General features: G+C 37.6%; 1 protein-coding gene across 1 annotated transcript; it reads left to right on the top strand.

Moving 5' to 3' along the window:
* Positions 1–382: 382 nt before the first annotated feature.
* Positions 383–26850, top strand: LOC144965246 (uncharacterized). The gene is made up of 4 exons (XM_078900383.1): positions 383–1369; positions 11850–11983; positions 24814–25033; positions 25279–26850. The coding sequence occupies exons 1-4, from the start codon at positions 1003–1005 to the stop codon at positions 26517–26519; spliced, it is 1962 nt and encodes a 653-aa protein (XP_078756509.1). The 5' UTR covers positions 383–1002; the 3' UTR covers positions 26520–26850.
* The last annotated feature ends 2 nt before the right edge of the window (positions 26851–26852 follow it).

The raw sequence follows: 26852 nt of genomic DNA, 5'->3' as shown, positions 1-26852 counted from the left end.
CCCCTCTCCTTCGCCACCCCTTTCTCGTCATGAGACGGGGGCACAGGAGTGAAAAAAGGTAAAAAGATTGAAAGTGTGGCGGGAAAAAAATAGCTTTATAATGTGTTCCTTCATCACGCAAGTAACAATTTCATTTATCGTGATTGATAATACAACGGGAACATAAGGAAAGAGGCGAAGGTTGGATCAGAGACTGCCGAATGGAATGTGGTTATTTCCGACCCACCTGTCTCTATAAACGCTACACACCTTGTTTCCCCCCCCCCCCCCCCCCCCCCCCTCCTCCAATTCTGCAATTCTGTTGCTTGCTTTCTATCGTGGGAAAAACAAGTTGTGCTCGTGACTTGTTTTTTCCCCCCGCAATGTGACGTCACATTTACTCATTATAAAAAATCATCTAACACACACATACATCGTTGACGACACACACAAACCTAAACAGCTTATGTTATGAAAAATTTGGTTGAAGTTAACGATTAACTATTGTAAACGATATAAAATTACTTCCGATTGTTATAGTCAGGACAAAATAGAACACGGTAAAGGCGTATACACAAGAGAAGCTGCTTTTTTGTTGATCGTAAGACACGAGTTTTAGCGCTGTCAGAACAACAATCTTAGCCGCGAACGCGTCACGCAAGTGTGTAGTGGAGTAAGAAACCAGCCAATGAAAACACGATGGTGAAACACAACTTGGCATGGCTGGAGATCAATACGCTCATTGACGGGCGATTCATTCATTCATAGGTATAGGCACAAGCCTCTTTTTCATCTTTCAGTCAGGTTTGGTGTTGTGAACAGGATCACTTTAAAACATCTTTCATCAGTGTGTTGCTTACTGGACATAATGTGATTATTCATTGCATTACCAAGGAGTGTTAATTCATTTAATTATTTCGTGAGCTCAAGCTCACACATATTGTTCTACAAAAACGGATCCAAGCAAAGGCTGCTTCCATATTATTTTGAGTCTCTTCCATCTGTCGTACATAATCCACCAAAATGGAGAATGTGTGCGGCATACACGCAGTGGAGATGACGGGAGTATTGGGCTCAAAGAATGTTCAACATTATCTCATTATAGATTGTCGCTCGTTTTTATCGTTCAATCAAGGAAGAATTTTGGAATCCATAAATATTCATTGCCCTCCCATTTTGAAAAGAAGATCTGGAGGCTTCATATCATTGGAAAACATAGTTCCATGTGAGCACAAACGTAGCTTACTACAGAATGGGATTCTCACGAATGTGCTTGTGTATGATGAAAACACAGATGATTTAACTCAAGTATCCAAAGATTCAAATCTTCTATCGGTAATTAAAAGTCTCCTTCAACAAATCAGCAATGTGACAGTACGCTATGTTATTGGTAAGTTCTCTTTTTCGAGGTTAAGTTTCATGATCTTTACAACCTATGTTTGCAAAGACCTTAGCCTTAATTTATGAAACATTATGTAATGAGATGTCAGCGTGTACTAATGTTGTGACTGTGGAATAAATAGGGTTAAGGAGTAGGAGTTAGAAAAACGATTTAGATAATACTAAAATACAGCATTATTTTTATTGGAATTTGGTATGGGGAAAACGGATTTATGACAACTATTTTTTTATTTTCTGCCTTATCTATCAGTATTCAGATTAATAATCTAGCCTGATTGGGAGTGAGGTGTAGAACAAGTGTAGGAGTATGATGTGGTAGTATGTGTGGGCGGTAAATATATTTAGCTTTATTTCTTTGCTTTCCCGTCCCTTTTCACATGCATTTCGAGCTGAAATGAATGTGATGCTTCTCTAGATAACGTAAGTACCTTTAATTCAATGAAATGTGCTCTCGCCAATCAAAGAGCAAAACCTGAAATTGAAGAAAATTAAGATTTTATATTTACTCCAGTTCAGTTTTGGATGTGAAAAATATGATCCGTGGCAAAGTCGGGTCAATCCCAATGAAGTTTTATTATAAATATTTAACCGTAATCTTTCCGATGGTTTTGAGAAATGCTCCTCCTCCTCTTTTTCTTCTTCTTCTTCTTCTTCTTCTTCTTCTTCTTCTTCCTCTTCTTCTTCTTCTTCTTCTTCTTCTTCTTCTTCTTCTTCTTCTTCTTCTTCTTCTTCTTCTTCTTCTTCTTCTTCTTTTTCCTCTTATTCTTCTTCATCTTCCTGTTAAGTATGTAACTTCAATTTTGAAGATTCCACAGACCACAGTATTTTTCTTTTGGTTCCTTTTTGGAGATGTGAGCATGAGACCAATCTGCTCTCAAAGCCGATGTACGAGTACAAATAAATGGGCATCCATTCTTGAGTGGGGAATGATTCCGAATCATAAATCAATAAACAAGAAAGAGAGAAACAAGAAACGACCAAGTGAAATTGCTTCTCGATGATTTTCAACAAAATGCCATTGAATTAACTTGATTTGTAAAGCTTACTAAAAAAGAAAGACTGGGGTATTGATTAAATTGCATGTCATGTCGAATTAAGAAAGAGAAAGTTGCGTATTAATATTATGTTATCTTGCAAATTTAATAATAATAATGATTTGTTATTTCTATCACAACTCTTGCTTTGATGACGGTTTAATCTTTCAATTTAACAAGATTACACCAGGAGGATGCATACATTCAAAATCACTTGTCTGGTTGACAAAGAAAAGTGTACAATTCTATATAAACATCAGTTACTAAGATGAGGCCCAGCTGAGACACCCCCCCCCCCCTTTTTTTTTTTTTCTTTCTTTCTTTTTACATACATTATAAGATCACATAATATTTTTAAAATCCAAATCTACATCTATTGTCTTTTGAAACTGCAAAATAGGGTAAGAAGCTGTATCAGACATTGTAGAATGGGGAATCTTTTGGAGAAAGGCACACACTCACACAATCACTATTCACCATACATTTTTAGTATCAAGACAGGGTGGGTTATCCTACGCTAAAATGTAGTCCTTGCATCTCCTTATCTACATTCTGTCTTGATTTTTATGTTGATTACAAAATGCAGGAATATAAATTTAAATGTACACATTTGTATTATACATCCATTGTATGACAACCCAAGGTTATGCACAATAGGTCATTTTGCTGCTTATTTATGAAGTTGTTTGCTTGAATGGGAGGATGACGTTAAGTCGTATCGTTCTTTTGAGTGGCCTGTTCATTTCATACATTCAAAAACGTGCGTCCTTCCTGTTAACCTCGTATAGGATTAGAATAACTTGATGCGTGTGTCAATTAATTCCTGGCATGGAACAGAGCACGGTCATTATCCATTTCCTGCTTTTCGGCCACTCACCCCTGGTTGTTTCAGTTGTCAAGTCATTGCGTTTTTCTCTCTTCCGTTCTCACTACCCCCTCCTCTGACCCCCTAAAACTGAAATATACATATAATGATTATTTTAGATAACAAATTCAAAAGACAAAAATAAATTAATTAAGTGAAATAAATTAAATAATTAAACCTTTAGAATTTCCCATTCTTTATCCTCTTTTGTGTCAAATGCCTTTCATTTTCCCTTTATTTATTAATTTATTGTATTTTGTTTATTTCTTAATTAATTAATTTGTTAATAATAGTAATACATTTTTATAATTATCATTAGTAGTAGTAATTATAGTAGTAGTAGTAGTTTTGTGGATTACTATTTCCAATCAATAAACATCAAATTCGGATTGCATGATTTTTTTAAAAAGAATAGTTCTGCCGAGAATCGTTAGTTATAACTTGGAGAAAAAAAAATTATGATAAAGAGGTCCTGAGGGCTGAAAGTGGAAATGGGCGGCTCCCTTGGAGCGGAAGTATGTGTTTACTGACCTCCACTGCTCCAAGGTCCGTAAGAACTGAAGGAACAGTTGTCAGAAAGAGAATAAACTATGGGAGGAAATGAGAAACAAACGAGTCCCCTGTTTGCTCCGTAACAACTAACAACGTCAAGGGTGTTTTGTTGATAACATAGTGGCAGGTTTCGTTTAGACGGGACCGGAAAATGAAGAAAAATAAGGCAAAAATTAGGGAGAGGGGCGCGTTAAAAAAAAAAAAAGAAGAGAGAGAGAGAGAGAGAGAGAGAGAGAGAGAGAGAGAGAGAGAGAGAGAGAGAGAGAGAGAGAGAGAGAGAGAGAGAGAGAGATTTCCGGAAGTGTAGCTAGCATAAAGCTAAAGCAAATACAAAATTAAATGTTTGGCGCGGGCATGCGACAGGATGTGTTCTAATTATCTCGTGGACATTTGGACACGGCATCCGGTTGTTAAGTTGTCGTTTTGGCGTTGGAAACCGTGACCTTTGGGATGATGTGAAAAGAAGTGGCGCGTGTGTTTAATTCATAATCGTTCAATGCGATTTTTTTCATCTGACAGATGTTATGGAAATTGTTTAATTACACAAGCCTTTATTTTCCTTCTACCCTCATGCCCCTGTTCCGCCTCTTCTTGTTCCTGTTCCCCTTGCTTTCCCCTCTCTCTCGAACTAATTCATACCTCAATGCCCTCTTATGTATTTTGTAGTTCTGAATAAGAGCAAAACGGTATAAATAAACAGCAGTAGAATAAATCATAATAGTTTTCATAGCGTTCAAAAATATTGACACGATGAAATGTAATTATGATGAGGATAATAGTTGTCATTGTCAGTTATTATTATTATTTATTATTATTATCATCTTCGTTTTTATTATTACACTCACTGAATATCCTGCCTCAAGCGCTTTCTGTCCAAACCTCAAAGCGCTTCACAAATTCCTTAAAATTAAATCGCTAGATTTTATAAAACTCAGTAGAGCAATTGATTTCTCACGAAATAGATAGGTACAGTTAGTGTCTTGTGTGTAAAAGATTTTTGTTTTGTTTTGTTTTGTTTTATCGTTATGAATCTCTATGTCCATCATAAAACTCACGTACATGTATATACTATATAAGTGTACTTTGTCATATAATCTGGTAATGTTGTGATAGGCGGTGACCAATGTATCTGGTTCTCGAAGTATCACAGGTCGATGAATACTACGAGGCGAGTGTTATAACTTAAATCTGTGTTTGGTTCATTTGTTTACCGATCACTGACTTGTCTGGTGTGTCGCAATGTACCTACTGTGTGTTTATGTTCATTGAGTTATTGTGTTCATATCAAATCATGCGTATATTGTGCAAGGATACTGTCAATCCACCCACCTCTCTCTCTCTCCCCCCCCCCTCTCTCTCCCCCACCCCCCTCTCTCTCTCTCTCTATCTATCTATCTATCTATCTATCTCACACATACACACTGTCTCTCTCTATCTTCCCTCACACACGGGGGGGGGGGGGGGGGGGGGGGGGGGGGGTAGGTGTTCATTTTCGTATGTGCCGAACCATGATCTCGCACAAGAGATATGTGTGCCTCTCGTTTTCAACTGAGTAGATAGGTATCCAGCTATTTCATTTGAACAGGTGCGGTGAACAGGTTTTTGAAAACACAAGAGGCCATCTGTTAATTGGTATTATGCGTGTATGAATGTAGAGAACGGAACATTACATACATCGGTGATTCTGTTCTATTCATACGTCATTCCCTCACGATTTTCATCAACTATAGAACAGAGCATAGATATGCCGAAGCCTATTATTAGTACGTATTGGGTTGAATCGCTCGCTTTTTTTTTTTAGTGGCCTTCAAGCTCTCGAGTTCAAACCCCAGAGGAGTCATTCGAAATTGTTTTGAGTTTGAAAATATTGTGATCGCTGTTGCCTGGATTTAATGTGTCTAGTTGGAGAAGGGAAAAAACAACTAGCGGGAGGGATACGGGGATGATGGGGAGAGAATGTGGATGGGAGATTCCCCCTAGTAATTGGGTTGTTGGGTCAATTTGAGATGGCGGAAATGACTCTGTTGCTATTTGTTAGCGCCCTGACCAAAGCGAGCAATTGCCATTGTCCCTGATCAACTCCGGCTTCGTTGTTAGCAGTGAAGGAAAAGGATGATGTCAAGGATCTCTGTCTGAATTTTAAGCCCAGCCTGATATTTATATCGCCTATTGTATTATACAAATAATAATACTTTACATATTGGTACATACCATACAATTAATAATAATAATACAAAAAAAAAAAGAAAATGCGTCGATATAATATTACCATAACAATGTACAACTCCCGTCCGTTATAACATCGGGTTGGTAAGAAAAATATTGTATTGTAAGTCGATGATAATGAGATAACGCGGACCGCGATTTTCTTTTTAGACAGATTGGGAGGATCGGAATGAAGCCATACTTCGAGGTGGTCTTGGCGTACGTATGCTTTCAATATAACTACACACTGCCGCACAATGAAAGAACGCCTTGTTTTCATTTTGGCCGGGACAATTTGACCTCATATATTATAGCGATGGATTAGAATGACCCGCGACTGTCAAAATTATCTTTCCAAGGAAGTCTCCGGTTTGAGATTTCTTAACAATGTGGGTCGTTTTACCTTTGGTGTGTTGACAAAATAAAACGTTTTCTGTCATTGAACAACAGAACAGTAGTTGTCTGTTATTTGACTGCAGACACAAGAGCTGTCAACTGTACGCCCAAAGGGCGTATTTTTACGCTGTTTAAATCAAAAACACACTTTTCTGCTTTTTTGTCCCACATTACGCTTTTTTTCTTCTTTTTTTGATTTTTAATTTTTATTTTTATTTATTTTTTTTTGGGTCGTAATCGAGGTCGTGTGTGCTGATTTAAGCAATTTTTTCTTCGTGAGGAATCTTAACTCCTGGAAAACGGAAGAAAGCTGCATTTTCATCATCCTGTTCTTGTTTTCTGAAGACTAATCCAGAAGCTTTATTTGGGCAGAAATAACCTATACCAAATTTATTGTGGAGTTGAATCTACTAATGGCGATTGAAGATGATTGTGGCATATAATTTTTTTTTTTTGTGTGTGTTTATTTTTACGATCAGCCTTGAAACAGAATAGATTAAAAAAGAAAAGCTTGATTGATAGATTGATGAGGTGTAGTGTGAGAGAAGGGGGGGGGGGGGGGGGGGGGGGGCGAACTGACCTGGAAGGGCTTGCAAAGAAGTCGAACAGGATTTCCTGTCAGTTCTTTTATCTTCTACCTCGGGAAAGAAAAATACAATCATTAACCGTTTTGCATTGACTGACTTCCGTTGCTTGTTGTAGTCATCGTCCGTCCGTTGGCCGTTGTCTGCTGGTCTGACCAGTTTATGCACCAGCTGACCTTATCGCTGGACGATAACAACATGACAACGATTTCCTCTCCTTCGGTTTGAATGAATGAACGCTCGGCTGACCCATCCAATATTTTCATTCAGTGCGTAACTAGTTCACGCTGTCCTCATTGTCATTCATTTACACCTCGCGTCCATCGATGTTGTCCAGGTGCTAGATTATATTATTAATTAGCATGTATGTATTGTTTACTGATGTTGGTATTATGATCAATAGAGTAAGGGGAATTTCTGGAGCAGTTACCATGGAAATTGTAGAGGATCTGTCGCATTCATATAATAAAATGGCTCAGATAACAATGCTTTAGATTGCTCTTATCAGCTCTTGTCTGCAGATAATTTGTCCCCATCATTGTATTTGTATTAAAGAATTTAAAGTGATTATTATAACCGTGCAGTTTAGCCTTTTTCTACTTCTCTTCAGTTGTAATCTGTTCGTGTTCTTTTCTATCCTTTTAACCCCTTATTTCTTTATTTTCTTTCCTTGTCTCGTCCCCGTCCCCTCTTGGACAGATAGTTTATTTTATTATTGTTGTTGTTATTATTATTATTATTATTGTTTTTGGTCATTGTGATATTGTTATTACTATTTATTGATATAGTTCAATGGATATTCTGCATGATGTACTATCTGAACATGGTTGATTGGACTGTAGATATAACATGATTTGATATGAACACGTCAATTTATTTACTAAGCGGGATTGAATCTGACCGGAAGTAATAACTATATTTCCAAGTTGACTTTTCATCTCAGCCTTAAACTGAGATTTAATTTTATTTCAATTGTATTTATTTATTGATGTGTATTGCTTGTCACAGCAATTTTGCTAGTCTTGTTACTTGGGTGGGGTCGTGCCTTTTTTATGGTAGGTGCTGTCAATGATGTCTATGTGTTGCTTAGATACACGTGTTGGCCGGAAGTAGTGACCCTTTGTTTGCCCGACAAAATACACATATTGCCTGAATTATGACATGGATAGCACTGTTGACAGCTTAATAAAGTTTTAAAACAATAATATTTTTTCTTTCCATTCGTCGTGTGCTGGTGGTGAGGGTATGGGTGGTTAAACCATCTCTTAACTGACACGTTTTGAAGAAAGACAACGTACAAAAGATTCAGTCTAGCTTGTTTAGATTTCTGCTTGCGCACTTGGTTTGTCTCGTTTATTAATAGATAAAGAGGTTAGCGAATAATGTACTTGGGCAATTCCTAAACGAATTTTTTTTTTCATTTCAATTGTACTCGTGGTGTTATCCAGTCACTGGGTGCATCTCTCTCTCTCTCTCTCTCTCTCTCTCTCTCTCTCTCTCTCTCTCTCTCTCTCTCTCTCTCTCTCTCTCTCTCATCTGTGTATGTTTGTGAGTGTTTGTTTTGTTTGCGTGGGCGGCCACCATTGTTGAAGATAAGCTGCCCGCCCACCAACTTTGGTGACAGCCGCTCTGCTACGGTTGCAGCAAACAAGCCGCCACAGCGACACGTTCAGAATAAGGGAAACTATGTTCACTGGGAAGAGAGAATAGAAATAGTAACAAAATTATTATGTACATTTTGTCCCAATAATTTATAGAAATGCTCTGTGCTATGGGAAAAGTTATTTTAGTACGGTAATTGTTTATATCTCTTTGAAATGACAGTAACAGTAACAGAGTAAAGTGATCGATTTGAGAAATATAGTTGTTTTTTTAAAATAGTTATTTGAAAGTCTTTTTCTATTTTTATTGTGCGGGTGGTTATAAGTCATTTTATCGTCAGTAAATGCTAGTTGTAGCTACCCTTTTGATAGGTCGATGGTTTATTGTCAAGTATCCCCCCCCCCCCCCCCCCCCCCCACACACACACACACAAGATAAAACTGATAACTCAACCACTTCATCACTGCTATATCTTGTTGGGGAAGAGGGATGGAAACATCTTCATATACCACTTGTGTTCGGGAAGGTAGGAATAAAGATATATAGTGAGAGAGAGAGAGAGAGAGAGAGAGAGAGAGAGAGAGAGCAAAATTAATATGTCATAGTTATACATGCCCTTACAAACGATTATTCTGTTTTTACCTTTCGTCCATCAATACAGAAATCAATAGGTTGACATTACTTATAATTTCCTTTTACATTCTCTACTTCAGTATTATATTATTATTATTATTATTATTATTATAATGCAGCGTGTCGGTATTTTACACGCTAATATTAGGGGTAAACCTGGTAGTGAAAGCATCTGGTTTTCAAGATCTGGAATAAATTGATGTCTTTGTAGGCTGTCAGCAATCTTCGTGGTTCCAATTATGAATTATGCCATTAATGCACGAGAAACTGGGTCTTCTTATTGTCCTTTTTTTTAAAAGCAAAAGATTAAATACATAATCACCCGAAAACATTTGTTTTGTTGTGCCTCGAAAGAAAGAAAATACGCATTAGTAAATGTAATATTTCATTGATATCGATGTCACAAATTTTCCACCGCCATCTTGTTTCCACATCAATTCATACTATAGATAACACTTTAAAAAAAAAAAAATAAGGGTGAGAGATCAGGACAAGTTAGTTATTTTAAATATCTCATTTCCACTCTCTTGTTCCTCTTTTTTGGTTTCAATTTATAACGGTATATTATTTGTTGCCAACATTATCAGTTCTTATTATGTCATCAAGAGTCATCCAAATGTATTGTCTGATGACATCTTCCCATTTATAATACATCATTCGTTGACCATCCCTTTTTAATATGAGCTATAACATATTTCCTGTCCAGTTTTAGTTTCAGGAACTTAACAATCGATCGTGTTTTACAGCCACGAGCGTCTGGTTTATCGAAAATTCGAAATTATAGGTTGGCGTCCGCATTGTTATGGTTGGTTTGCTGTTCATTGTTAGAAAAAAAAAAGAAAAAGTAGTTCATCAGTTTGTCATCCGGTGTTATCTGATAACTGAATAGCAATATGATGATGAATCCATCATGAACATGTGTTTTTAATATCTTCCTTTTTGCCATCCCAATGACTTCTCTCTCTCTCTCTCTCTCTCTCTCTCTCTCTCTCTCTCTCTCTCTCTCTCTCTCTCTCTCTCCCTCTGACATACACACACACACAGAGATTCCAAAAGCTTTCTATCTCTTGGTAATTATTTGGATGAACCTAGTGGATTACGTTTTTATAAGAAACCCTGGTATTCCCTGATGTTTGCACTATTTTCAAAATGTACTTAATTTCATGCACAGAATCGAATCTGCTAAACATTCCTTCCAAGAAAGACAAAAGTCTGCCGAGGTTGGATACTGTAATAATGCATCATAAATGGGTTGAACAGCCAGTGTGATTATAACTTCGATTAAACGTAAAATACCTGAAAATTAGAACTAATTGCGACGACAGCAAGTAAATACAATGCAATGATGAAGCGTTTTCTATTTCATAATGGAATTGATGAGGTTGTTATGTTACCTTTAGAATACAAATTGGATTTGACTACCATCACGCATAGTTTAGTTTAATCACCAACAGAGGTGAATGACTAATTTTTGCTCTATCAGCGAATATGAGTTGGTTTGTTGGTATAATGAAGATATCACAGCCATTCTATACATAACTTGATTTGACTTGAAAATAACATTCCGTTCTGGTGACGTGCCTCCCCAACCTTGACCTTGTCGTTTGTGTGTACTTTTTAAATCATTTATTTAATAAAATTAAAAGAGGTTTAAGTGTCTATATCTCTAAAGGTCAATATTTTGTCGAATTGCAAGGGTTAAACGTAACTAGGGAAATTTTGATAATTATAGCCGTTCTATTATTATTTTTTGTTGTTTTTCACACTGGCAGTTAGTCGTGTTGTTGTTCTGTCAGACTGAACTTTGTCTGCCAAGAAACTGGAAGGTTTTTTTTGGGACCATATTATGACTGTAGTTATACGTTTTCATTTCGAATTATCATCAGGCGATGCAGCTTGTACAGCAAAGTAAAATAATCAAATAATAATTAATAAATAGATGGATTTAAAAAGAAAAAAAATTAAACTATATATAAATAAAACATCTATCATAATATATTAACGACCACCCACCATCATCTTCCTCAATCTGCCATCGTATGGTTGGGTTTTTGTGTGTGTGTGATTCTTCTTCTTCTTCTTCTTCTTCTTCTTCTTCTTCTTCTTCTTCTTCTTCTTCTTCTTCTTCTTCTTCTTCTTCTTCTTCTTCTTCTTCTTCTTCTTCTTATTATTATTATTATTATTATTATTATTATTATTATTATTATTATTGTTATTATTATTATTATTATTATTATTATTATTATTATTATTATTATTATTATTATTATTATTATTATTATTATTATTATTATTATCAACGTCGTCGTTTGTTATTATTATTTCAGAAATGCCCCGATTTACTATTGAGATCAACTTTTGCATCCTGTAGATCCTTTTGTTCTATTTAGATCTACCTTTGCTCCCTGTTAGAACCAATCCGCTCACTTGTATCACATCTTGTTGGGCGTTTACAAGCGCAGATAAACAAACTCGGATCATTTGTCAGTCCTATCATTTTCTTTTCAACTCTTGTTGATATGACATAATAATAATAGTAGGACAACCGTGAGCCTCATGAATACAAACTAATATTTGAATTACTTCTTTATTTCACAGGTGGATTTGAGGCCATGCGAGAGGAATGTCCGGCTCTGTGTGTAGAGCAAGTAATGACTCACATTAGTCGGGAAAAGTCCTCTCGAGATAACAATAGGACATCTGTCATGAACTGCAACACTTCATCGTCATTTGTGAGTTAAAAAAAAAAAATAGTTTATTATTTTGTTTTAATCATTTACCATTTTTAAAACACCAAGGAGTCCTCAGTGGGTAGAGCATTCGACTTGCAAACAAAAGGGCCGGGTTCATCATTTATTTGACAGTTGGGTCTGACCGAAAGTAACTAATGTCCAATCCAAAAAGCTATAGTTTTTTTTTTTTTTTTTTGGGGGGGGGGGGGGGGGGGGGGGGGTTTAGGGCCTCAGCGGGTCGTATGGCTCGGAGGACCATTTTTCTTTTCTTTTCTTTTTTTTTAAATTTATTTTTTTTTAGGTTTGATAGATAAAAATTGTTGTGTCTTTCGAGATTAGCATGGCTGTCCCCGCTTTTAGGAAACCGCCACTGGGGGGGGGGGGGGGGGGGGGGGTTCTTTTTGGGTCTTTCATTTTCGGCATTCATTCCAATATCCCGCTGTCTCCACGGCACATTTTGCAACTAATACCGCACCTAGAATTCGATTCTTCTGTGTTTTTCCTTTTCATAAAGTGTTTATACCGCTTTAGGTAGGGTTGTGGCTTAGCCAACTTTTGTTCTTTTTTTTTTAGCCAGTTAACTGTCGCACGGTGGTAAAACTCTTGTTAAAAAATTTGGCCAGAAAAGTCGTCCTCCAAATATCGATCGATTTAAATGACTCTCATCTTGGTAAAAACTCTCAAACCTGGGACTCCGTGAAGTGCCAGGTTTAAGAGATTTTGCTAAGATGAGGGTCATTTAAATCGATCGATATTTGAAGGACGAGTTTTCTGACCAAATTTCTAAATTCGATTTTTTATTTAGTGCGGCATGAGTTAACTGGTTAAAAGCCCTCTATTGTTCCGTTGTCACTATAATACGACCAAGAACTTAAATACAGATGGAATTTAAGATGGTAAAGATAATTTTCTGACTGTACTCTATGACCCGACTTGCATGCACCATGAGCAACCCGCGAAGACTCATTTTTTGCCTTTGGCATTATTTTATTATTATTATTTTTTTAATTCACCAGATGGAAATTTATTTCCACATGGCTTGCTGGCTACGTATTGTAAAATGTGTGAATGAAATTGAACTGAGTCGTGATCCACGGTTTAAACACGCAATGGATTTTTAACATAATATAATATTAATGTATGTATTATGAAATCACCCTTTTCCCCCACCTACTCGATATCCAACAGATGGTTGTTTTAGTCATAGATATTTTTCACCACATTTTCCTCAACCTGTTACCATCCATATTTATATATTTATTTCTTCTGTCTTTCATTTTTTCCCCTTTTTTTTTCTTTTTTTTTTAGGGGTGGGGGGGGGGGGGATGCGTGTGTCCCCCCGCGCATGATTTGGTCTTTGTGTGTGTGTGTGTGTGTGTGTGTGTGTGTGTGTGTGTGTGTAAAGCTACCACAGTATTGAAGCATGGCGAACCCATCAACTATTATTGTCAACCGTGACTTTATACACGCCATAGAACAATATGATATTATTGATCTTTTGCCTATGGGTTTCTCCCTACCTATTCGTGAACATATTTTCTTTCGGTGTTTAGAGAGAGAGAGAGAGAGAGAGAGAGAGAGAGAGAGAGAGGGTGGGGGGGGGGGGGGGGGGTGTGCGTCTTTATAACGTTCATCTTGTCTTGTCAAATATTATAACATGTTCAGGCATAACATTATGATCTCTATACAAATTGAAGGATGACCATCTAAATTGTATGGGTCCCTGGTAGAGCTGGGGAAGACAATGGCATTCCAGACATTGAAACATTAAGACAATGTTATAATATTGTAAGGATTTAATTGAAAGAAAAAGTAGCTTGCTACTTCTTTTTCGTGACGCAATCCCGCTATTGATAAAACCGATGGTTTATTTGATTTGTCAAAGGTCATCTTAATTTACCGATATCTGAAGTAAAAAAAATTCTGGTCAAAATATAATTTTTTTTTAAAAGAAAGAAAGAAAAATATGTAAGTAAATAGTATATCTGAAAAACAAAAAACAACTAGACATGTGTTTTTGTCTTAATGCGATAAAATAGTCTCGAGTCCCTGCCAACTTTGGATGAAATAATATGATCCACACCCTTGATTTTTCCTACCACAAACTCTTCCACCACGTTTTTAGTAAAGAGGCTTGGTTTTTCTGCGGGTTTTCCTTGAATTCCATTGACCCCCGTACATGTACTACTACTCATTCATGACTATAGTTTGCCATATATGGGCATGTCCTACTACTACCACGCTGACGCATACACAAATAACCCACGGGATTGTAATTTGTCATTGCCATTCATAGTTGTGGTTTTTGGAATTAGTAGGGTGTACTATCATACCGAGCGTCAAGATGCAATACCGCGCGCTGTACTATCGACGAATGGTAATGATGGGACTATTTTGAACTCATTCAATACCCAGCTAAGCAGCCTGTCATGGGTCAATACTCGCTGTCGATCAATGCATTTTTGGTTAATATTGTCATTTGAGTTCCTTAACCAAGTTGTCGTGGGCGGTTTTGATGTAATCAATGACCAATGACAATCCCTACGCGTAATGATTGCACACTCTACATTACTGTAAATGACGGTCTTATCAATCCAGCTCTCCCCCTCCCACACACACACACACACACACTCCCACACGCAAATCACATGCATGCATTTATCTCAGTGCACTAAGTACGATGATATACTTGGTCCAGCTCCCCCCCCCCCCCCCCCTCCCCTTTCCACTCCCACAGGTACATCACGCTCGCCCCTTTTATTCTTTATAATCAGAATATACTTATAATATACAGATTGTCGTCATGAAGACTGGTTAAATATAATGGTTAATCTCTTTTATAATCAGAATATACTTATAGACATATTGTCGTCATGAAGACTGGTTAAATATAATGGTTAATCTCTACTAATGATGCTGTTACTCATCAACCTTCATGTCGTTTGGTAATCTTAGTGAGTGTAATTAACTCCCCGTTCTTGCCCTTCACTCAGCTATTATTACAATGGAAGAAGACGAGAATTGATCGTCTAAAGGTCTGTTTCCATTTTCCGCTATCAGTCTGTTTTTCAAATACACCCCTCTCTTCAATTTGAATCAATTTTTAATTAACTTCATATCCGGTCATTGTCATCACTTTAGAGGGTTTCAATGTTTCTACCTATGATCATTGGTAGTTCGGTCTATCGAAAGTACCTGCAACAAACTAGCGTTCAATATCCCTACGGCACGTGCAACGTAAGGCTACCTAAACCGGGATAAACTACAGCTCCGTGGGCCTTATAAACTCTTCTGCAGAAGTGGAGTGAGTGTATTTTACAAGCAAACAACGTTCTCAGTACAGCTACAAATTAATGTTGCGATGCTTGGGAAAGCCCATAATAAGAGGCGATGCGTCACCCAGCTTTTATCCCATCTCCCACGCGATGAAGGAATTCAAATTTCTAAGACGTGACTGAGTTTTGAAATGTCACTGTTCTAAGTTTTTCGTAACCCATTATATTTAAATCACCATCTTCTAAACTGCCCACGCTCTCAATGTTTGTCTGTATCATCACCACCTAGTCTCTCTCTCTCTCTCTCTCTCTCTCTCTCTCTCTCTCTCTCTCTCTCTCTCTCTCTCTCTCTTTTTTTTTTTTTTTTTTCTCTTTCTTTCTTCTCGCTTCCACATCTCAAGTCTTTGAGAGCATGCAACCTGCTCAGGCATAAATGCCCGATGAATTTAATTTAATACACACCACTTGGAATCCAATCAAACGCCTCGTCTGATGCTTTCTTTTCTATTTGCCTGTTCTCGTGTCTAGTATTTGTCTATTTGAATTTCACTCCCTATTTATGATGATTTACAGGACACCCACGCTTATTTTTAAAAATTCGTTTTTTATTTGTATGGCGCGTGCGGTAGACAGGGTGTGGGTCAGATCGAGTGAGTAACTATGTTGACTTGGGAGCTAATCGAATGGTGACACACAATATGAATTCTTTTGTTTAGATTAAAATTACAGGGGATGGGATAGTAGTCATTGATTTTTGGAGAGAAAGAAAACAAAATGACCATATTATGGAATCCTGGAAATGAATCAATCGTGTCATGCAAGTTGGCATTAGTATGGCTGAAATCAAGCAAAAAGTAGGTCATGAATACACATCACAGACTACTACTATGCTGCTTCTACTACTACTACGACAACTACTACTACTACTACTACTACTACTACTACTACTACTACTACTACTACTACTACTGCTGCTACTACTACTACTACTACTACTACTACTACTACTACTACTACTACTACTACTACTACTACTACTACTACTACTACTGCTGCTGCTGCTGCTGCTACTACTACTACTACTACTACTACTACTACTACTACTACTACTACTACTACTACTACTACTACTACTACTACTACTACTACCACTACTAAACTCATCATCATCATCAGCAGCAGCAGCGAAACATGGTTTTGATCTCAGCGAAGCTTAATGAGTTCATCATCATCATCATCATCATCATCACATTTTAAGATATTAAAGCGAAATATGGGTTTGATCTCAATGAAGCTTAACGAGTTGCATTCTATGTACATTTTCAAACGGGACAAATAGTACCTTGAAATGAAATGAAATAATAAACATAATAAATGCGGCTTCAACACCCAGCTCTTTGTAGAATTTATATTCTTTTCGCCCGCGGCCTACCAAAACTTTTAATTTTATTAACTCTCTCTCTCTCTCTCTCTCTCTCTCTCTCTCTCTCTCTCTCTCTCTCTCTCTCTCTCTCTCTCTCTCTCGGTGTTTATGTGTATGTGTGTTTATTTTATTATTTTTTGTTGTTGACATAATACATAAGAGAATAAATGAAATAACGGTTGAGTGGTTACATTGATTTGCGCGCAGCAATGCTCCGTGTAATTTGAGACCATTGATATTTTTTTATTTTTTTTTGGGTTCCCGTTAATTATTCTGACCCGAATATAAATGGAAGGTATAATTTTATTATTTTCCTTTTATAAATTGCCTGGGTGTGGTTGCTTTTAAAGAAAAAATAAATATAAATACATCTTCAGTGTTGGGGTTCCGTTGAAATGTTTAATTTCTTCCTTTCTCTTTTTTTCTTCTTTTCCCTTCTATTATTTAAATATCGCTTCACAGAGCTTCCGGTTTAAAAAATCCTACCTTCTGCGTTTTACAAATTAAACTCTCTCTCTCTCTCTCTCTCTCTCTCTCCCTCTCTCTCCCCCCCCCCTCTCTCTCTCTCTCTCTCTCACACACACACACACACACACACACACACACACACACTATCTCACCCTCACTCTCGATGCAAAATATGGTTCAACGATATAGATAAAATAATATGTAAATGTCCGTTTTCTTTTTTGTTTGTTTTTGGTGTTGATATTATTATTATTATTATTATTATTATTATTATTATTATTATTATTATTATTATTATTATTATTATTATTATTATTAGAGAACCCAGTGTGAAGCCCATTCACTTTCACATTATGAAACTTGTTTTTGTCTTTTATTTTCAGGCTTAAAGCAATGTTTTTAAGAGATCATAACTAAATAAATGGGTAGAGAATAAATAGATAAATAAATATATGAATAAATAGAATTTGTGTCTATCCCTGCGGAAACAAACTTAACAACCACGGATAATATTATTATTTATTTATGATAAAACGCGTTTAAAGTTGTCGGGTGATTGAATTATCCATCCACTTTTAAACAGCCAGCTATGAATTATGTATGTACCTACATAATAAAGCTGTTCCCAGCTCGGTTGTTATCTTCTTAAACAAGATCGTGTTCTGTTTCGTATTTGTCTTTGCCATGTTTGTGGAGTACCCGCCCACGCGTGTAAATGGGAAAGAAAGAAAAAACAAAAAACAAAAAAAAACGAGTGCGATCAATTACTGTTTCTTGAAACTCGATACTTCTGAATTGAGTGTGGAGAGAGAGAGAGAGAGAGAGAGAGAGAGAGAGAGAGAGAGAGAGAGAGAGAGAGAGAGAGAGAGAGAACGTGTGTGTGTGTGCGTTTGAAAGAGAGAGGGGAGGGGAGAGTGTGTTGTGTGTTGTGTGAATGAGAGAGAGGGAGGGACGCATAAAGCATGTGTGTGCATGAGAGGGAGATGGGGAGACACACAGAGAGAAAATGTGTGTGTGTGTGTGTGTGTGTGTGAGAGGGAGAGGGAAGGGAGACTGTGTTGTGTGTGTGTGTGTGTGTGTGTGTGTGTGAGAGAGAGAGAGAGAGCAATTCCATCATCCATCACTGCAGGGGTTGATTAAATCCCACTTGTTGAATTCTGCATCATTGAATTCGTTGCTGTAATGTTATTAATTCTATTCATTTGACGTGAATCTTTTGTTATTATTGTATTATCTTCCCCTCCTCCCTCTATTTTATGTATGCATGCATTTTTGTTATCAATCCTATTGTTAAAACTTTCCTTCCCCTTTCTTGTCAACCCCCTTCCACCCCCCTCCCCCCTTACGCACGTCTTCTCTCCTCTCTCTCTCTCTCTCTCTCTCTCTCTCTCTCTCTCTCCATCTCTTTTTCCACCACCCTTGCTTTTATTTATACCTACTCATTCATTGTTTTATTTATCTATTTATTTTGTTTTGTGCGTGAGCGTGGGTGTGTTTTTGAGTTATCTTTTTGTTTGTTGTTATTTACTTGTCTTTTTATTCAATTATTCACTTAGATTTAATTATTGTTCGTGGCTAATAGATTTATCATTTTTATAGTTTTTGTTTAATTTCCTTGTGTGTCTTTCTGTCTTAGTCCTGAAATGAGATTACTTGGTTTTGTCGTGGCCGGAGGCCTTCCAATATTAGTGTGTTTTCTCTAGTAGGCATATTTTTAAAGGATTATTATTTATTACTGTCGTTATAATTTTAATAAAATATTTGAAATCAACCCTATTTAAAAGTGGACTTTAACAATAAAAAGTTGATGCGGATGAGATGTAGAACCTTTTATCTAGTAAAGCCCAATGCTCTATTCATTTTAAAAATAAAATTCTGACTAAATTGCATCGGTTGGCATCTTTTTTTTTTATATTTAAAAAAAATTGCTTCCTTTTTTATTCTCCAAGAGTCACGTTCACAGATTCACAACTTATGATTTTTAAAAAAAATATTTTTTTTCGTTTTCCCTCCGAAACTATGTTCGAATATAGTTTCCTACTATAATAAAATGACGTTTTTATTTTTAAAAATGATTTAAAAAGTCCTTTGCATTCCTTAGTTAACAACGCAGTGAACAGGTATACGAGTCAATTGAGTTTGCGTAAAAGTGTGAGTGGGCTAACACTTTTAACACACTCAAAACCACCAATTATAGTATTGAAGGAGAGCACGAGTCATACAAATAACTTGTGATATAAAATTGAGTACCATTTTTGTGTCTATGTTAATCGTGTGGGTTTGTCTAGTGCGTTGGGCCAGTTTTAGCAACAGCTGCTGGTTCAATGTTTTCCTTTAATATACGCATTTTTAAATTTGCTCATTTTATTGAAGTTAGTTTGATTTAATTAAATGTTTTACCTTGCGTGAACATATTTGGAAGTTTAATAACCGAATGAAAGTCGATGGGGTTATTTTTATTACGTGTATGTGTATTAGTCACATTATTGACACGTAAAAGATAAAGAAAGAGAAGGTAACGGGACTTAACAATTATTGTTTAATTTAATAATGAAATAGGAGTTGATGGTGGAAATGACGAAACGGACGAGTTGTGAAATAGGGTAACAGGAAATTTAGACCAGCAAGAAAAGAAATAGCAGACGGCGGGCGACCAAGGGTCGGGAGGGGGTGGGGTTAATTAAATGATGTCCAAATTTCTTTCACGTTCTCGTATCCTTCGAGATGCGTTCAGGGGGGGGGGGGGGGGGGGGGGGTGATTTTGAAGAATGTAGAACGGTTTCTTTCCTTGTCTTTTCTTCTTTTAAACGGTGTTGGAATAGGGGCAGGTCGAAGTACACTTATTTGCATGTATTTGTTCACGTCGGGGCGGATACATTACAAATCTACTAACGTCTTTTACTTATGTGCTTATGTTAAATGTGTGGGATTATCTGGCTTCGTAAAAAAGGAACGGTTGGCTGCTGAAACCTTGTCAAACCTTGTCCCAGTAGGTAATGTTAAAGCTTGGCTAGTGAAATATTATCAGTATAATCTAGGTCATGGTATCTCCGCCACATCCGCTCCCTGTCGTAAACAACCTGAAAGGCAAACCGACCCGTGGATCATGATGTAATCATAACCTATATTGTAGTTATTAGGATATTAATTTCTGAATGAAGGTAAAGTGTGTGGGGAGGGGGGGGGGGGGGGGGCAACAAAACCTAAACCAAAAACAATAAAAAATCCCGAGTAACAACACTGAAAGTTAAGGACCGGTTTACTATCTACACTGTCGAGGGAGTATACAAAATAAAGTAGGCTAGCTCGGTTATCTGATGACGGGTACTAACTTTATTTTGCCGTCTAGCACGCTGACCTAATTTTGGAGGGGCAAGAGAATAATAAGTTGTTTATTTTGGTGGGTTCTACAAAGCAGCATGAATGAAGCTTTAGTGATGAAACACGTACGCGTAAATTAATGTGTCAACGCTTTGTGTTGAGAATAGTGCCGCATACCTGCAACATCATTACACCGTAAAGATACCTTACCCTCAGTGTCAGTTTGGTTGGTGGGAGTAAAGACGTCCTCCCCATAATAATATACGAAACAAATTTTAATAGAATAAAAATTTTAAAATAACAACAAAGAGACCTACTTTCCGTTTAGGACCTTAGTAAGCTTATAAAAAATTACATTGAGCTGGTTGATTTTATCTTAGAGGCTCAAGAAAATATTTTATAGATTTTTAAAAGTAATGTTTTGTTTACAGTTGAAAGGTAACTTAAATATTTACACAAAAAAAAAAAAAAAAAAGAAAGAAAAAGAAAGAAAGAAAACCGTACGCGGTTCAGTGGTTTTATTTTGGGTGTGTTTTACTTTTTCTTTTTGGTTGGTGGGGGGGGGGGGGGGGGGGGTTGTCTGTGTCTTTTAATTAATTGTTTTTATTCATTTTATGAATATAATTCTTATATTTATTAAATGTATTGTGGAATTCTCCTGACTATTATAGTCAAGATGAAAATTAGTTCAAATTATTATTATTATTATTATTATTATTATTATTATTATTATTATTATTATTATTATTATTATTATTATTATTATTATTATTACGTAACAGAAATATTAAAATTGGCATTTGCCCTCTTAGACACTTTAAACCAGTTAACTGCCGTGCTTTGGAAAAACATATTTAAAAAGTAGTCCAGAAAAATCTTCCTGACAATGTCGATCGATATAAAATGTCTCATCTTGGGAAAAAAAACCTCTCAAACCTGAGACCTCGCGAGGTCAGAGTACGACAGTTAATTTTATTTTCATTTTTCATTTTTTAATTTTTTTTTGTTAATTGTTTTTTTAATACACAAAGGTATGAAGAATAGGGGCAGTGTTAAGAGGTAAATAAATGCTTTGTGCTCGTTGGTGGCATTTAGATTTACTTCCATGTCCTCAACGTGCCTGCTGCAGCTAGCCTATTGCTATACTGTTAAAGTTAGGCCAATTGTCACCACTGCCGTACTCTGGAAAAACCCGTATTTTAAAATTTTACCAGAAAACTCGTCCCTCAAATATCGAACGATTTAAATGACCCTCATCTTGGCAAAAAAAAACTCTCAAACCTGGGACTTCGCGAAGTCCCAGGTTTGAGCGTTTGTTTTTTTTTTATTGCCAAGATGGTTATTTAAATGATCGATTTTTGAGGGACGAGTTTTCTGGACAAATTTTAAAATATGGATTTTTCCAGAGTACGGCAGACCAGTGGCAGCATTACTAGTAAAAAAAAAGTAACGATTGATTTCCTGTGTGATGTTGTTTTTGAAAATTATCGAGAGAGGGAGAGAGAGAGAGAGAGAGAGAGAGAGAGAGAGAGAGGGAGAGAGAGAGAGAGAGAGGGTGTTAAGCGTCACCGCGGAGATTGGTGGCAGCAGCATCACTTCCAAAGCACATAGCTCTTCATCCAGTGTCTTGGCGAGGCGATGAGTCATTCTCTTTGAGAGTGGGTGGACCAATTGATTTCTTCTTTACTTGGTTCGATTTTTTCACTTATTATTTTCTTTGTAATATTATTTATCTGGCACAATCTCTCCCCCTCTCTCTCTCTCTCTCTCTCTCTCTCTCTCTCTCTCTCTCTCTCTCTCTCTCATCTCTATCTCCCTTTCACGCACTCTAGGATAGCAAATTTTTAATTCACTAATTTTTAAATGACATAGTATTGCAAGCAAAGAAAACACATTAAAACTTAAGCTTTTCACTTATCAGAGCACTCAGCAATGAAACGATCAACAGTACATGAAGAAATAAGGGGGGGGGGGGATGGAGAGAGAGAGAGAGAGAGAGAGAGAGAGAGAGAGAGAGAGAGAGAGAGAGAGAGAGAGAGCAAGGGCACGCAAATGAACTACAATATTATATTTAATTATTGGCTGCCGACCACATCTCATTCATAACAACAACAACAACAACCGCCATTGACATTTTAAAATAAGTTACATTTGATACTGGTACTCTCGTTTGATTTACTACGGCGAATACCCAATCAGACCACCAGCCCATCCCATGGCAATACACGTCACAATGACGGGGCAATCGATCCCTCCATTCATTCATCTCTTTCATTCATTAGCATCACTTTTTTTTTAAATGTTAGTTGCTCCCCCTCCCCCCATTAGTTTTTCTTTTTCTTTCTTTTTCAGATTATCAATTATTCACTCAATTTTATACATCCATTTTTTATCTCCCCGCCCCCACCCACCTACCTATCTATCTATCTATCTATCTATCTATCTATCTATCTATCTGTCTGTCTATCGAACTATCTACCTATCGATCTGTCTGTCTTTCTATAATATATGTATATTCATTCATCTTTCCATCAATCCCATCCGTCCTCCCGTCAATCAACCTACCCCAGCATTCCTCCACTTTAATTCCTTTTTATTTCATCCATACGTTCGGTCGTTGGTCATTCCTTTCATCTTACACACCTTCCTCTTCTCCATCCCTCACCCCCGCCCTCTTCTCTTTTTTTCTGTATTTTTTTTTCTGTTGCCTTTTTGTGAGTTTTTATGGTCAAATAGGATCGGCTTTGGTCGTCTTGTCATTCCATATTTTGAACGGAGAGTGTAAGCATACCCCGTTCCCGTAACCCACAATGACAAATTAATTAGAAGCGCTACTATTAGAGCTTAACCTTGGAACGCTGTCTTCTTTTATTTTCCCCTGTGACAATGGTCAGTCAGTTTGCCCGACGCTGATCTGTCCTCGAAACTTTTTTTAGGGGAAAAAAAAAAGGGGGGGGGGGGGGGGGGGGGGGTTGTGGGATTGGTTGATGACATGAATTAATTGTTTTTCTTCGCTCTCCGTGAATGATGCAAAAAGTAACATTTTTTCCAATCATCTATCCGTCTGTCCCTCCATCCGCCCTTTCTCTCCCGTCGTTTTTACTTTTCTCTATTTCTTGCTCCCGTCTACTTTCTTTTTCTTTTTTTTTCTTTCTTTCTTCTTCTCTTATGTCATCCATATTTCTTTTTCATATTATTGCAAAGAATGTTTTTTAAAAAAAACAAAAAACTTTAAAACATCCAATCATTTCTCCTGCAGGTCGTTCGTCCTACGCAAAGAGTGTTAAGATTTTTTTTATTTATTACATATTATCTTGTTTTTATGTTTTCGAAATCGCTAGCACAGCAATAATGTTTTCTCGTCTTTCTTTATTATAATCATCTGTCTGTCCACGCCATAGGATGGGAATGAATGGAATCACATGATGGTGCCAGCTTGATGGGAGATGCCGATTGATCGATCTAAGTCCACCCACTCCTCCTCCTCCCCTTATGTTTCTCTCTCTCTCTCTCTCTCTCTCTCTCTCTCTCTCTCTATCTATCTATCTATCTATCTATCTATCTATCTATCTATCTCTCTCCGTTTCCCCCTCTCCGACCGCCCCCCCCCCCCCCCCCCCCCCCCCCCCCCCCCCCCCCCCCCCCCCCCACTCCACTCTCTCACTCTCCTTATTGACCCGTGGCTCCCAGTTTATATCTTTCTGTCTTTCTCTCGCTCCCTCCCCTCCTCTCTCTCTCTCTCTCTCTCTCTCTCTCTCTCTCTCTCTCTCTCTCTCTCTCTCTCTCTCATATTCACACCCCCCCTTTTCTTCTTCTTCTTCTTCTTCTTCTTCTTCTTCTTCTTCTTCTTCTTCTTCTTCTTCTTCTTCTTCTTCTTCTTCTTCTTCTTCTTCTTCTTCTTCTTCTTCTTCTTCGTCTGACGAACCAATATTGTGCCAATGCTGTCATTTTCATTCAAAATATTATCCTCATTGTTGATTAGGTCGGTGACCGGAGACTCAGTATAGTAATGTGTACGGAAGCGGCATACAGAAAACTATGAACACATGATGTACCCAACAATGGCATTGCTTAATAAATAATAAAGTCAGTGGGTTGTTTTACAAGACGTTACTAATTGTTCTTAGTGTTTATTCCATTACCCACTTCAAAACAAGATACTTTCCAGCCAGCTTTAATGCGCTCACAACAACAATAATAATTCCTTTCCTTTATTATGCTCATACACCCCCCCCCCCTCTCTCTCTCTCTCTCTCTCTCTCTCTCTCTCTCTCTCTCTCTCTCTCTCTCTCTCAAAACTGTCCAATATGATTAAATTGTTTTGTTTTCGTAATCTTCCACAGAAAGAGCCAGCTGAAATCCTGCCGCATCTTTACCTTGGGGACGAGTCTCACTCCTCTCAACAGACCATGCTGGATCGCCTTGGGATCACTGCCCTGGTTAATGTTTCGTCTTCCTGTAATAACCACTTTGAAGACCGTTACCGATACATGAACATCCACATTGACGATTCCATGAATGCCGATCTTTCCTCCTGGTTTTCGTCTGTCATCACCTTTATTGGTAAGCCCATATTATCATTCATTGAAGTCCTTAGCAGACAATTCTGGGCACAGCCAGTTAGTTATACATTGAAATTAATGATTGCCAAACTCTTTGTCATTTTACCTGGCGGAGACTATTTGATTTGACTTATTTATTTATTTATTTCACACCATGTGTACCAGAAGATATACTTTGTAACAAAGTGTAACACAGCAAATTCCATCTCTCTTGTAATTTAATTCTTTAATTTTGTTTTTCTTCAGATGAAGTGGCAGCTAGTGGTGGAAAGGTTTTGGTCCACTGTTGGGCAGGCATCTCCCGTTCAGCAACTGTCTGCATTGCCTACATCATGCAAAAACAGCACATATCCTTGGAAAAAGCATTCGACTTCGTACTCACCCGACGCTCCGTCATCGACCCCAATCTCAATTTCATCCAACAACTTCAAAGGTTTGAGACCCAATGCTTACAACAGCATCAACAACAAGAGGGAAACAAAAACCTAAGACATCAGCTCCATTTCCCATCATCATCATTGTCGTTGTCGTCACCATCTTCACAACAGCAGATAATGTCTGCCCACCATCACGTTCCTCCCCCATCTCCAAGACCTTGTTGTCAGACCAGCAGCAATACTAGTTCTGTGTTCAGTTTTTCCCCTGTCAGCCCAACAGCTCCTCCAACATTGACATCTTCATCAACTCATGCTCTAACAAGACTTACCTCAATGGTGCCATACAACAGCAATAATAATAGTAGTAGTTGTAATAGTAGTCATAATATAATTACCTCACAGATTCGTAGAAATAGCAGCACGGGAAGTCTCAACAGATCAGAGACCGTGTCAATGTCTTCTACAGAGAAACAAGATCTCTCCCCATCCAGCCTGTCTCAGACTGCTGCCTCACCAAATCCATTGCGAGTGGCTCCATCTCGACCCAACACCTTGCCAATTCTCCAACTCAATGCTTCCTCTTTCCCAAATCATCATCACCGCCATCACCATCCATATCATCATCCCCAACAACAGCAACAGCAGCTGCAGCAGCAAGTGCATCATCCATACTCACTTTCACCTCTAGGTTTGACGAGTCTCACCCAAGGGACAGAACCACCATCTCTCATCTTGTCACATCCCCAAGTTCAAAATAACAGTAGCAATAATAATAGGTTATCTCCATTATCTCCTATGTTTGAATTCACAACCCACCAACCCGAAGATGAGGTGGCAGTGGCCATCCCAGTTGTTCCTCCGGAAGCCGCTTGTGGCTTTGATTTCTTTCAGAGAGAATCTTCTACCGCTTGCTTCCCTCCTGTGACACTGTCATCCCCACAACATCCTACCGCCTCCACCACTGCCCAGTCCCACGATACAGCAAATTCATTGAACCCATTGCTCCAGCCTGGGAAGATGGATAGAGTTACATCTCCCGTCTTTCCGTCTCCCATTTCACCTCATGCTGTGCCACGGTCTCCTCTTTCACCTGTCCCATCCTTTGGATGACCCAGCCCTTACCACCTCTTATCATAGCCATTTTCAACTTTTTGTCAAAATAACAATTCCTGCAATATACGAGCATTTGGATTTCCTCACAATGTTCTAAAATATACCCTATTTAAACTGAACTCTATAAACATTACTATTTCAGGCGTCAGTGGTATTGTTGCTTTAGGTAAAATAGTTATATGGGTTGAATTCCATTGAAGGCATTGTCATTTTTCTACCCCACTTATGGCTTCAGGCCTATGCAGGGATTGTGATTAAAATTGAGGTGCCACTCAACTTCAAATGGACAAAAGAAAGAAAAAAATAAGGATTTAAAAAAAAAAAGAAAGA

This window comes from Berghia stephanieae, chromosome 2, assembly GCF_034508935.2.
Source record: "Berghia stephanieae isolate SIO BIC M18660-M18661 chromosome 2, UCSD_Bste_1.3, whole genome shotgun sequence".
Lineage (NCBI taxonomy): Eukaryota > Metazoa > Mollusca > Gastropoda > Nudibranchia > Aeolidiidae > Berghia > Berghia stephanieae.
This window is presented reverse-complemented; position numbering and strand designations above follow the sequence as displayed.